This window comes from Triticum dicoccoides, chromosome 3A (genome assembly GCF_002162155.2).
Source record: "Triticum dicoccoides isolate Atlit2015 ecotype Zavitan chromosome 3A, WEW_v2.0, whole genome shotgun sequence".
Taxonomy (NCBI): domain Eukaryota; kingdom Viridiplantae; phylum Streptophyta; class Magnoliopsida; order Poales; family Poaceae; genus Triticum; species Triticum dicoccoides.
In genome coordinates, this window is record NC_041384.1 from 647,730,655 (window position 1) to 647,745,098 (window position 14,444).

The following is a 14,444-nucleotide window of genomic DNA, read 5'->3' on the forward strand; positions in this document are numbered from 1 at the left end:
GGCAAAGACAAGGGTAAGGACCCCACCACCTCTCTCCCCCCTCCCCCGCCTCCGCCTACGTCTTCCCGCCGATCAAGGCAACACGTGAGAGTCCCAGTGCATCAGGCGAAGCGGCACTGGGAGAACTGCGTCCTTCTCCCCTACCCTGACGTCACCCTGCCACACGACTCGCACTTGGATCCGGAGAGGATCCCAGTGCCGGCGGCGCCACGGTCGGCGAGGGCACACACGGAGGAGGTGCGGCGCCGGCGTGCCCTGCTGAGCCGAGCCGCGACTCCGCCTACGACGTCGACTCGCCCTATTGGGCGCGTTGGTTTGCCTTCAAGCACGAGGAGGCCAAGCAACGCAGCGTCTGCGACGTCTCACATGGCTCCCCGTCGACGCCCCTCGTTGTTCGCCATGAGGACCAGGCGGCCTTGGCGGCTATCCTTTGGAAGAGCGAGGAGGAGGAGGAGTCGTACGAGGCGCGCATGGCGGAGGCCATGGCGCTATCCGCAGCCGACGACTGCGTAGTGTCGCCGCTGGCCCCGCTCTTCAGCCAAGGCCGAGCCGGAGTCAACCCCCATCGAGCGCTGCTCCTGGATCGGAGTGGTGCGTGAGTGGGTCAGCGCGCCGGCGATCTGGATGGGGGCGACGAAGGTGCAGGAGGCGGCCTACCTCGAGCAATGGTGCCAGCGAAGGCTGGCAGAGGAGCGCCGCGAGGGTAAGTACCTCGAGCAGCTGGAGCGCGATGCAGAGGAGGAGGCGCGTCGTGCCCAGCTGGCGGCGGCACAGCCCCCCGACGGACGACATCGCCAGAGTCTGGAACACGACATTTCCCTGGGCCGGGCCGGCGCCGACGCTGATCGACCTCATCGACCCCGACATCGACAAGGAGGACGCCTAGGGTAGCACGCCTCATGGTTGTTTACGTTTAATTAATGTTTTGGTTAATGTAAATGTGGACGCGTTAACTCTCGCCGGCCATTATGACCGGCATTAATGTTTAATTAATATTTTTTCATTTTTTTATTTTTGTGTTCTATTTTTTCACACGCCGTAAAAATGGATCGGGTTAACATTGGGCGCATGCGCCGACCCAAACACAAAAACGAATGTGGGTGTGCGTCGGGCTGATTCAAACTGGTAAAATTACTGTCCGTTTGGGTCGACGCGTTGGGTTGCTCTAAGTCTAAACCAGCCGGCGGCGAAACAACGGCGGCAACCGCGGATTCCTCCCCCCGCCGGTCAATATCGATCGTCTTCTCGATAGTGGAGACCAGACCACGCACGCAAATTCTCTTCCAAAGTTCCCAGTACAGTAGCGCCTTTCTACGACGGCTGGTCCCTCGTCGTCAAGATACCAATAAAAATTGGGCCGCGCAAACACGCTGAACTGCCGATGCAGGCGCAAGCTTGGGCTTAGTCGTCTCATGAGCTGCTAGCTGCTAGCTGCTCGTGTTAGGTGGCCGGTCTATCGCGCGGCGGCATGCCAGCTCGATCGTGACCGAGAGCATCCAAATTCCCAAATGTTTTGTAAAATACGGGAGGAGGCCACTGAACCATGAGAAAAGTATGCGTATTCCTTCGGCTACCGGCTACGGATAGAGGCGTGAGCCGAAAATCTAGGTCAGTTGGACCAAGCGCGGACGCCTGCTGGATGGCAACGGCGGGCTGCCATTGAATTCCCGTGCGTTCTGTTACGGGCGGCCATCTACCAGGCAGCTTCATGGCCGAGATTTTTGTTTCTGTGAGGGGCAGCTTCGTCGCCGAGATAATAACGAGGTTACTTCTCGGCCTATTATCCGGTCGACCTTGGTTGGTAGAAGCCTCGCTGCCAGCCCTGTCTTCAGACTACTCAGTGAAGGCCACCGAAGCCTACAGCCGGGGAAGGTTGATCCGATGATGCCGCCTCTAGCAGTGATCCAAAAAGTCTTATATTTGTTTACAGAGGGGTACTTTGCAAGTTGCACCGATCAGTCGAAAACTAAAGTGTGTTGATCAAGGGAAAGTGATGCAAACTGCACTTGGGAAAAATGAAGATTATCATAGAGGATAACTCGCTTTGCTAGCATCACTGTAACTGTTTCCTGATAGACACCACACGGAGAGAGAGCGGCCTTGCGCCTTGACCTCTTCGTCAAGAAAAAGTCCTCATCATCCCAAGACAAAGTTCATCATTTGAGGACGACGGAAGCACGCCGCTCTACTAGTTTTTCTCGGTAACAACGGGTTAGGTATCCTGTCAGGTCAGGTTGTCTATGACGAAACGGCGACAGGTTGAGAGCGAAGCCACCCATGAGAACATGCTTCTGCATGAAGGGATAGGATCATCCGGTATCCGTGTCTGCATCCACATAAACAGAACTCTTGGGGATAATGTGGGGAGCACTGGGTCAAGAAAACAAAAGGCATGTGGGCATGTGGCCAAACTGCAGTTTTGAGTGCTATTCTTGTGCCTCAGATCCGGCTAATTGGTGGTAAAAGTAGAGCCATGGAGCAAACCAAATATTACCTGAAGAAAGGGTCTTACACGCTGCAGAATGAGAGTTTCTCTTTTACCTCTTCTGGGGTCGAGGAAATTTGACGGCACCTTGGTGAAAACTTCAACAGAGAGCTCATGTTTCAGGTAAAACCAACCCAACCTGGACATGTATAACTCGTGGAATTTCTGAGTTTCAGACTATTTCTAAGACCCGCGTGTTACTGTCAGATAAACCGTCATGCATGGTGGAGTCGCCGTGTCTGCCGCAGAGGCTTGCCGTGGCGAATCAAGCCTCCCTTGGGCTCCATCTCGGCAGCACGTCACAGGCTGATAGCCAATTGACCCATTATTAAACCTGATCAAGTGTTTCAATCTTATCCAGCGACATGGTCGGAGGCTTCAGAGCTCGTTTTCTTCAATTCAATTCGCGGGACCGTATCATCGTAATATCAAGTCGATTGTACTTGATTCGGTTTTCGCGTGATTGCTACTAGCTGCAGCTTCAATGAGCGAGTGCAATTCTTAAACGGAACCATGCCTGTGTTAGTTGTCCGTGTTGCCAATTAAGAAGTGTCTTCTGCTGCTATCCATGCTGTGCTGTACAACGATTTTGTTTTTTGAACATGTGATGTATACAACGATTAGTTAACAAATTGATTTCCATTGATGCCAGGTATCAGCAATTGCGTGTTTTTCTAAATTATCAGTCTTCCTTTTTCCACCTCCTGGTTCTACCATTTTTGTATGGATTCGGAATTTTATTGGAGATCAAATAAATGCTCATTGGCCTCATGTTTTTGCTGAGAGATACAGGTCAAACTTGTCCAAAGATATAGAGAGAGACGGAGTTTTCATGTCTAGCGCCAATCCGGAGTAGTACACGCCTACCTCAAATAAACCTATATGGGCAACGTCGAGCTGACTTTCAGACGTTATCTCGTCTCGCCACGCATCAAAACCGTCTCAACAAGTAATCAAGAGGACACAACAAAGGGTTCAAGTCCTGATGCTTGTATTATTTATTAATTTATTTCAGGATTTTTGGCAATGCGCTTTCAATGGGAGGAGACATTCCCGTCGACAACGAAACGTCTACGATGATTAAGATGATATGCCGGCTCAGTTTCTTGAAGGTGCTCGTAGGGGTATGGATGTATGTGTGTGCGTTCATAAAGATGAGTATATGCGGGTATGTATGAGCGCTTGCATCTGTACTGTGTTAATTTTTTTTTGATCTTTGCAGTTGTCCCATGCTCTTATTTTTTTGACCCATCGCAACGGTCCAACGGAAAGTAGTTTGCTTTTCCGAACAAGATCATGAACCTATTGCCTAAACATGGTCCGGCATATACCAGCAAGTGCTTTGACATGAGCAACGAACGGACTGCCTAACCACGAAACCAAGAAGGCAAAACAGCCGTCCGACCAAAACCGTCGGCTGGCCAGACAACCGCAGTTGGCTAATGGCCGGTCACCGATTGATTAGCACGATCAGGTAGAAGCCAGACAAAGCCGTCAACATCGGAGGTTTTCTGGCAGCCGGGCACAAGCAACCATAACCAAAGCCCAATTGCAACACCACCACGCCACCACACGCGAGGTAAAATCCCGAGTCAAATGGCTTTTCTTTATTAATCTGTCGACGAGCATGACCGCTGAAACCTACAAGAAGCCGTCGCCCGGAGCACGGGCGCAGGCCGAGCTGCACCCCCTATAAGACTAGGCCTCTCTCCCTGTCCCAAGCTCGATAGATTCCAAAGCCAGCCAACCACCGACCGATCGATAATGGAGGGGCTCATCCCGTTCGTCTACAAGGCCATCAAGGAGCGGCGCACCCGGAGCTACTCCAGGTGCGGCGCCGCCGTGGCGGACGAGGACGACGACTGGGAGCAGCAGAAGCAGCAGCGGGCCGCGGCGGCGGACGGCGCGGGGAGGGAGGCGGGGCACCGGCGGCACCGGTCGCTGGAGGAGCTGGCCGGCGAGGTGGGCTCCGCGGCGCCGGAGTGGCCGGCCAGCGGGGCCATGCGCAGGGGCAGGAGCGCCAGGATCTTCTCCTGCATCGGCGGCATGTAATCAAATCAACCTCGCCGCGACGACGTCCGTCGATCCGACCGAGCGTGCGTTGGTGTGTGTAGTAAGTACAGTACATACGAATGATACGTGCAAGCCTACGCGGTTACGAAGTGCTTGGCTTTGCTTGTGCTTTAGCTGCTTGATTAGTCGTGCCTGTAAGCTTGGTATAAGGTTGAGGGTGATCTCAAGAGTAGAAGGGAGCTCGTCTAGTGCGCGCGTGTTGTGTGTACTCCAACCAAAATGTATATACATGGGATTTTTATTTCATTTTCAAAACGGAGGCAAAAGCTTTGTCTCATCCATTAATTAAGGAGTTTGGAGTTGCTTTTACAAGAAAAGCGAAAGAAAATATTACAAGGTCACTACTCTTCCGACATGATCTGACCCAAGTGCTTTGCACTCGCAATTACCCAAAGATTGACGTCGCTTTGGATGTTTGAAAGCAATACAGACGAAAGTGTGGACTTGTGACGAGACACCCGTGTATTTCTCTCGCCCCAGATGGTCCAGCAGGTCAGCATAGTAAGAGAGGTCATCGCCTTCCGGTTGGGCATGCTGGAGGCCGACATGTTGAGCCACCGGTCCTTGATGGAGTGCATCATGACCCAAACTCCCGTCCATCGATCTCTGACATGGTGGGCAACAGATCTGACTTTGACCAATCCAGATCCGTCAACTGGGGTGTCGTCCAGTGTGGGTTGGAGGGGGCAATGACCGTCCGCATTGCACTCCGCTGCTCCTGGGAGGATTGTGCCCCACCGATGACGAGATCTGTCCGACGCGAGTCCATTGCGTCGATGCATCGGGCGCTCGGATTCTCCAAGGCCGGATCATTCACGGTCCTCCCAAGAAACTTCCATCTTCCCCCGTCACTGGTTCGTTGGAGTATGAGTGCTACCGGGACCGGTGTGCCCCTTGTGGGAAGAGGATGAGGCTGACCGAGGCCCGCCTCGCTGCAGACATGACGACAACTGATGCGACGACGCGCGCTACCGCAGTGGAGGAAGCCATCCGCACCCGCATTGTAAAGAAGCGGCAGTGGAGGAACACATGCATCCTCGCCCGAGAGAAGAATTGGGCGGTCTGTGCCATGGCCTGACTGCCCCCAAGGAGGAGAAGAAGGACAACAACGGGTCGGGCAGCTCCGGCGATGAGCAGATCCGACTCGATTCATACTGCCTTTTTTACCGCTACTTCCGCGAGAAGGACGGCAAGGGCGGCAGGAAGGGCAAGGGCAGTCGTGGATGATCTTCTACATAGCTATTATGTAGGCAGAACATACCAACCGACACCCCTCATATCGAGCTCAAATCTGGACGGATAAGGGGAGGCTCGGGCACGTCCGGACGCGTCTGTCATGTCGGACCAGACAGGCCGACCCCACCACAAATTGCACAAAATTTCTTCGATCTTGCCGATTCGACCTTGTTCCTCTCCTCACTTCTCTCTTGTCTGAGTCGACCCGCCCTATCTCCGTTGCCACCCTTGTTCTGCCGCCATACTGAGCCCGCAACACCGCTAAAACACTCCTCCCCTCCGTATGCGCCAATCCGGTGGTGGAGGGACTGGAGGCACACGATCCCTGCTTCAAAGCTCACCATGGATTGTTGTGGACATCTCACATTCTCTGCTAAGTAGAAATGTATGACTGCTATGAGAATGCTTACACTTGATACCGCCATCGATGTCATTGGTGAGATGGTCCGAATGAGGGAGAGCACATGCCTAAAGACCATTGTGAAGTTTCCCCGCGCTATGGTGGACTTGTTTGGACCAGAGTATCTGAGAGAATCAAATGTGCAGGATACAGAAAGGTTGTTTGCTATTGGAGAGGTAAAATGTTTTTAGTATGCTCGGTTCAATTGATTGATGCATTAGCAATCGAAGAACTCCCCAAAAGGTTTGCGCGGGATATATCAAGGGCACACTAAAGAGACAACCATCATACTAGAAGCAGTGACATCACATGCCTTTGTGGATTTGGCTTTCTTTGGAATGTCTAGTTCTCACAACACATCAACGTGTTTCAGCGATCTTCGATTTCCACGAGACTTTGTAATGGGGAATCATCGCCATTTCAGGGACTTTGAAAAAAAGTTCAACGATTTTGATAAAAGGTTCGTACTTCAGTTCATGAACTTGAAAAAGTTCACAAAAAATAAAAGAAGTTTGTAATTTGAAAAAGTCTGTGGATTAGAAAAACAGTTTGTGTGTTTGAAAAACTAGTTCACAGGTTTGGAAAAAAGTCCTTAAAATTTTAAAAAGTTCACAAGATTGAAAGAAGTTCATAAATTTGAAAAAAATCACAAAACTGGGAAAAAGTTTACGAAATTGGGAAAATGTTCACACATTTGAAAAAAGGGGAAAATGTGATGAAAAAACCTAAAAATATAAATGAGCAAACCAAGCAAACTCCTGCTGGGAAAAAACCAAAAGAAAAAATCATGCAGAAAAACCGGCCAAATTCAAATTTATACTAGTGAAAGAGGAAAACACAATAGATGGGCCAAGCCCAAGGTGAAGGGAGGGTGTCGCCAGTTGACAACGATTGTCCTTTAACTACGGGAGCTCTGAACGGGTTAGGGCTTTTCCTTCTCCTCCTACGGAGTTAGGGTTTCTCCTCTGAGCGGCGCCTCCAGCCGTCGTTGAGACAACTTTTCCTCTTTCTTCCCTCCTCGCGGTCTGGGCAGGGGATCGACTTGGCCTCTTAGGCGATCTTCATTCCCACCGGGGCTGTGTTTGCTCCCCCGTCGCCCAGGCAGGGGCTAGGGTTTTTCGGCTTAAATAATACCCGGTGATTCAGATCGGGTAAGGATTTTTGATATGGCTGCGGAAGGTTCTGGGGGGTCGGCGTCTGCCGGCGGCTCCACTTCTACGACAGAGATCGAGCAACTCATGGCGGAGCTGGGTCTCCAGGAGGAAGATATGGGTGATGTAGTGGTGGATGAAGAGGCTGTCCCCCAACATGCTGCTAGATGGACGGCAGTGGCACGTGTTCACATCGACAAACCCTACAGTCAGGGGTGGTTTTTCAGGAATATGAGATCAGCTTGGGATCTAGCGCAGACTGTGAACTTCAAGCCCCTGGAAGCAAACCTGTACACGATGCAATTCCACTGCCTTGCCGATTGGGAAAGAGTTACGCAGGAGGGACCTTGGAATTTCAGAGGTCATGCAGTCATCATATCCCCCTATGATGGGGTGACGCAGCCTTCTAAGGTGAAGCTTGACACGATAGATATATGGATTTAGATCCATGATGTTCCAACTCTGTTTGCACATCTGGTCTCGTCCTTGGCTGCAAAAGTAGGGGAAGTTCTATTCTCGGAGGCGCCTTCTTTTGACTTCACTGGAAATTTCTATCGCGTGTGGGTCAGAGTCAATGTTCACAAACCTCTAAAAAATACAGTTTCACTAGTCAGGAATCAGAAGAGGCAAATTTATCGGGTGAAATATGAGCATTTGCCGGATTGGTGTGCAGTTTGTGGGCATCTGGGACATGTTTTCAAGGAACACGGTGATGGAGTCCATCCCCCATCGTCTCTGGTTTTCAAGGACCTAAGGGCTAGCTGGACCATGCGGCCGGGGCGTGGCCCTAGAGGCAACCGGGGACGCCGCGGAGGTAGAAGAGGAGGCAGAGCTGGAGGAAGTCAGGATGCTAAAAAGGAGGATCTTGGAGCAGGAAACTTGGGGGAGGAGCTGGATGTCACAGATGATATGGCAACTGATGAGGCAAGCAAAAAGCGTGCTGAGAGATCGTCTCCTGGACTGAACCGGGTGGAAGATGGTGTGCAGTCCAATGCGCACCCGAGTGCTACTGACTTGGCCATTGTGGCTGTGGGAAATAATATGGTCATCCCACCACTGCATAGGGAGCCGAAGAGGACAAGGCTAGAAGATGAAGCAAAGGATATCCCAAGCACGGTTGTAAAGAATTTGGCGGGCTCCTTCGAGGACCGCCGCCCAGCCAAATGAGTTCTTTATGTTGGAACTGTCGCGGTGTGGGCAACCCCGTGACAATCCAAGAACTTCGCGATTTCGCGAGGAAATTTGCCCCTACCCTTTTGTGTATTTTTGAAACGCAAATAGAAGGATCTAGGGTAGAAGCTTTATCTGGTACTTTGGGATATGATAGATCTTATGCGGTGAATAGCCAAGGTAGAAGTGGTGGACTTGGTATTTTCTGAAATAATGAAATAAATGTGGAGATTTTGGGTTACTCTTGCTATCATCTTGATGTGTCTGTAGAGGAACAGGGACATGAAAAGTGGAGATTGACAGTTGTGTATGGAGAGGCACAAACTCACTTGAGGCACCAAACATGGAGTGTTCAAAAGAACATTAGCACTTTGAGTAATCTCCCGTGGGTGTGCATGGGGGATTTTAATGAAGTGTTACGTCAAAACGAACACGAGGGAATTGGGAGACATAGCAATGCCCAGATGCAAGCGTTTCGAGAAGCTACAGATGTGTGCATGTTGCTAGATATCGGCTTCAAGGGCCGTTTTTGGACGTTCAAATAAAGAGTGGCAGGCGGCATTTACACGAGGTGTAGACTAGACCGCGCCCTGGTTAACACTGATTGGATGGCACGCTACCCAATGGCAACACTGGATCATCTCGCTGCTGCAACCTCGGATCATGGGCCCATCTTACTGGACTTCGGGCGTGCACTAGACACGGTACCAAGCGGTTCCTTCCGGTACGAGGCAATGTGGGAGAAGCATGAAGAGTTCAGGGGGACAGTAGAAACTGAATGGGCAGCGACAGGACCGTGTGTTACGTTACAACAGCTGCTTGAAAAACTAGCGGGAGTCTCCAGGGGTTTAATCAAATGGAATAGACAGTCGTTCGGGAGCGTGCGACGGGAAATAAGGGAGCTAAAGAAGAAGCTGGATGAGCTGAAAGGCGACCCACTGAGAGTAGCACCGAGCCATGTGGAACTGAAGGTCAACGAAAGACTGGTGGAGCTATACCACCGGGAAGAGATAATGTGGAGGCAACGGTCGAGAATCGAGTGGCTGTCATCAGGTGACAAAAACACGAAATTCTTCCACCTACGAGCGAGTATGAGGAGGAATAAAAATATGATACGGGCGTTGCAAAACACATTGGGCATAATGGTAGAGGACAAAAATGAGTTGAAGGCCATGGCAAACAGTTTCTACCAACAACTTTATGCGTCGGAGGGAGTACAAGGCATAGCAGAAGTGCTCCAGCATGTACCGATCAGAGTTACAGAGGAAATGAATAGGGATCTATGTGCACCATATACACGGGAGGAGGTGAAAACGTCCCTTTTTCAGATGTATCCCATGAAGGCGCCGGGTCCCGATGGATTTCCAGCCCAGTTTTATCAAAAACACTGGGACGTGTGTGGGGAGGATGTCACAAACATCGTGCTCAGGATTGTCCGAGGTGAAGAGAGCCCAAAATGCATTAATGATACGATCCTTGTCTTAATACCAAAGGTAACCAATCCAACTCACATGTCTCAGTTTAGACCGATTAGTCTGTGCAATGTTTTATATAAGATCGCATCAAAGGTGGTTGCAAACAGATTAAAACAGGTGTTGCTAGATATAATATCGGAGGAACAGTCCGCTTTTGTGCCAGGGAGATTAATAACAGACAACATTATATGTGCTTATGAATGCTTCCACTTTATGAAGCGCAAAAGATCGAGGAACAATAGTTACTGCACTCTAAAGCTAGACATGATGAAGGCATACGACAGACTTGAATGGCCTTACCTGAAGGGAATTATGGAGAAACTTGGGTTTGCTGAGTCATGGGTAAATACAATCATGGCCATGGTTTCGTCTGTCTCTTTTTCAGTGCTTTTTAATGGAGAAAAGCTTGAATCTTTTGACCCTTCCAGGTTAGGGAGATCCCCTTTCCCCTTACCTTTTCTTGATTGCAGCAGAGGGCCTATCGTGCCTCCTAAAATCCAGTTCTCAGTCCACCAACGGCCCCGGCCGTTAACCATCTTTTGTTTGCAGATGACAACCTGTTGCTTCTCAAGGCCAGTGTAGAGGGTGTTGAGCAAGTTTCAAACCTGTTGGAGACTTATTGCAATGCATCGGGTCAGCGAGTGAATACAGCAAAATCAACCATCTTTTTCAGTAAAGGATGTGATGGAACTATAAAAACAGAGGTAAAAGACCTGCTCCAGGTACAGAATGAATCCCTGAGTGATAAGTATTTGGGCATGCCAATGGACATGGGACACTCAAAAAATGGCACATTCAAATACTTGCAAGATAGAGTATGGGAGAAAGTGAAAGGTTGGATGGAAAAACTTTTGTCTGCAGCAGGGAAAGAGGTTCTTATCAAGAGTGTGGCTCAGGCAATACCTGTTTACTCTATGTCTTGCTTTAGACTTCCCAGAGGCCTATGTGAAAGTGTTTCATCGATTATCAGACAGTTTTGGTGGGGGAGTAAGAGGGGGAAGCGCAAGCCAGCATGGGTAGCATGGGATGTTATGACTCAACCAAAATATATGAGGGGCCTAGGTTTCCGAGACCTAGAACTTTTTAATCTTGCACTCCTTGCCAGGCAAGCATGGAGGCTACTGCAAGAGCCGGGCTCCTTGAGTGCGAGGATACTGAAGGCAATATATTACCCATCATGCACATTGCTACAAGCCGAGCTGGGTTCTAATCCTTCTCAAATTTGGAGGGCTATGCTAGATGGCAGAGATGTGATGGCTCAAGGTATTATTCGGAGAGTTGGGCATGGTGAACTTACCCATATATGGGAGCACAACTGGTTACCTAGAGATAGCTTCCGGAGACCGATACACAGTTTGATCCAAAACCCACCCAGATGGTTTCTGAATTGATCAACACAGCCACCGCTTTGTGGAATGAGGATCTGATCTGGACTGTGTTTATACCTCTGGATGCGGAGGCAATCCTGAAGATACCTTTATGCACAAGGCGAATCGATGATTTCTGGGCTTGGAGTGAGGAACCACGTGGAAACTTCAGTATCAGCTCGGCATATCGCATGTTGGTTCGAACCAAGTACAACCGTGAAAGTTGGCTTGAGGGGCGCCAAGAAGCATCTGACACAACACTTGACAACGATGAATGGAAGTCCATATGGAAGCTGCAGGTGCCGCCGAAGATCAGAATATTTATTTGGCGATTGGCTAGGGATTCAATACTAGTGGGTGAGCTGCTGAACCACCGAAACATGTCGACCATGGCAACATGCCACTTATGCGGAGCCCACGACACATGGAAGCATGCACTCTTGGGGTGCGCAGTATCCAGGAGCACATGGGCACTGTCTTCGGAAGCAATTTTGGACCAATTGAGTGCCAATACGGAAGAATGCCCAAAGAAGTGGATTTTTGCAATGAAAAAAGCTCTTGCGACAGATGAGTTTGTAAGATTTGTTGTGTCGCTATGGGCGATGTGGGGTGCTCGCAGGAAAGCAATCTATGAGGATATCCACAAGAGCCCTTATGCCATTCACAGTTTTATTAACTCGTTCCTCTCTGAGATAGAAATGATGGCAAAACCCGCACACAGCGAGGAACCTACAGGGAGGCCTCCGTCTACACTTCAGCCAGCGAGATGGATAGCACCGCCAGCAAAGTATGCCAAGCTCAATGTAGATGCAGCAGTGGGGCGTGGAGGCCGCTATGGTGCTGTTGGAGTTGTATGTAGGGACCATACAGGAATCTTCTTGGGTGCTTCTGCTCTTGTGCTCAGAATAGGAGATCCAGCTACTTTGGAGGCTTTAGCAATCAGAGAAGGGCTAGCCCTTTGCATGGACTTGAATCTGAATCAAGTTCAGGGGGCTTCGGATTGCAAGGGAGTTGTGAAAGAAGTAAACGCGGGGAGCGGATCATCTTATGGCGCAATCATCCAAGAAATCAAGCAACAGTCTACAACTTTTACCTCATGTAATATAGCATATGAATCTAGGAGATCTAATGTAGATGCTCACAACCTAGCAAGACACACACTTTCATTGTCGGCTGGGCGCCATGTTTGGTTAGGCCAGCCGGATGAGATTCCTTTCGTCCATGTAAATGGTGTGACGGTTTAATAAAATGTCTTGCAAGGTTGCCTAAAAAAACTAGGGGAGCTCCGTTGCCGCTCTTTGTGGCAGATCGTTGGCCGCACTCATAAGCGGATATCCGATTGGGCTGGCCCACTTGCGACCATCAACAAAAGTGGATTGTAACGTGAGCCTGTAGACCTAAATAAACCGCGGTTAGCAAGGGATCAAACCCAAGATCTCCTACGGTTGCAGAAGACGTGGTATTACCAGTTCGGAAATGATGAGACTGTATGGTTGTATTGCCAATATACCTCCGGTCACATTAGCGGAATCAATGGATCATACCAGTGCAACATGGAATAGACTAAAGATCGATGCTGCATTTCTCGCTTTTGACGCCAAGGTGATTCTCAGCATACCGCTATGCACGACACCCATGGAGGATTTATGGAGTTGGGCACATGAACGAACTGGTCAATTCACGGTGCGATCGGCCTACAACATGCTTGTGGCGACGAGGCAAAGGAGAGAAGCCTGGCTGGATGGTGCTTCGGGATCCTCAACAGGACAAGCAGACTTCAGCTCGTGGAAGACCCTTTGGAAGATGGAGGTACCATCGGAAGTGCATATGTTCTTGTTGGGGAACGCAGTAATTTCAAAAAAAATCCTACGCACACGCAAGATCCATCTAGGTGATGCATAACAATGAGCGGGGAGAGTGTGTCCACGTACCCTCCTAGACCGAAAGCGGAAGTGTTTAGTAACGCGGTTGATATAGTCGAACGTCTTCATGATCCAACCGATCCAAGTACAGAACGCACGGCACCTCCGCAATCTGCACACGTTCAGCTCGGTGACGTCCCTCGTGCTCTTGAACCAGCTGAGGCCGAGGGAGAGTTTCGTCAGCATGATGGTGTGATGACAGTGATGATGAAGTTACCGACGCAGGTCTTCGTCTAAGCACTACAACGATATGACCGAGTTGGAAATCTGTGGAGGAGGGAACCGCACACGGCTAAGACAACTATCAACTTGTGTGTCTATGGTGTGCCCCCTCCCCCGTATATAAAGGAGTGAAGGAGGGGAGGGCTGACCCTCTCTATGGCGCTCCCCAAGGGGGATTCCTACTCCTAGTAGGAGTAGGTTTCCCCCCTTCCCTAGTTGGAGTAGGAGAAGAAGGAAGGGGAAGAGGGAGTGTAACGCCCCGTATGTAACTTGCCATATTTGTATTCCAACTCTTGCCATTTTCGGCTCTAAGTTATGATATTCCCTCGTGGTTGGGTTTTGTCTTCGTTATGCATTTTGTCCATGTCATGCATCTCATATCATGTCATCATGTGCATCGCATTTGCATACGTGTTCGTCTCATGCATCCGAGCATTTTCCCCGTTGTCCGTTTTGTGATCCGACACTCCTATGTCCTCCGGCGTCCCCTTTTGCCTCTTTTGGTGAGCGGGTGTTAAACGTTCTCGGATTGGACCGAGACTTGCCAAGCGGCCTTGGTACACTACCGGTAGACCGCCTGTCAAGTTTCGTGCCATTTGGAGTTCGTTTGATACTCCAACGGTTAACCGAGGAACCGTAAAGGCCTCGTGTGTATTGCAGCCCAACACCCCTCCAAAGTGGCCCAAAACCCATCCAAACCTCCTCCATCCTCTCGGCCGTTCGATCACGATCGTGTGGCTGAAAACCGCACCTCATTTGGACTCTCCTAGCTCCCAGAATCTATAAATACACCTCCCCCTCCGAAATTCGCGGATAAACCCTAGCTCCTCTCCTCGCGCCGCCGGACACGTCCGGATCTGGCCGGACGCGTCCGCCGCCGCGCCCGACCTATCGCCGCCTGCCACGTGTCACCGTCGCCTCCACCCACCGCGCCGGTCCGCGA

The 14,444-nt window shown here is 50.3% G+C and overlaps 1 protein-coding gene across 1 annotated transcript; it reads left to right on the forward strand.

The window, feature by feature from the left end:
• The first annotated feature begins 4,062 nt into the window (after nt 1–4,062).
• Nucleotides 4,063–4,847, forward strand: LOC119269917. The gene has a single exon (XM_037551852.1). It carries the CDS (start codon nt 4,250–4,252, stop codon nt 4,535–4,537), a length of 288 nt encoding a protein of 95 aa, XP_037407749.1. The 5' UTR covers nt 4,063–4,249; the 3' UTR covers nt 4,538–4,847.
• The last annotated feature ends 9,597 nt before the right edge of the window (nt 4,848–14,444 follow it).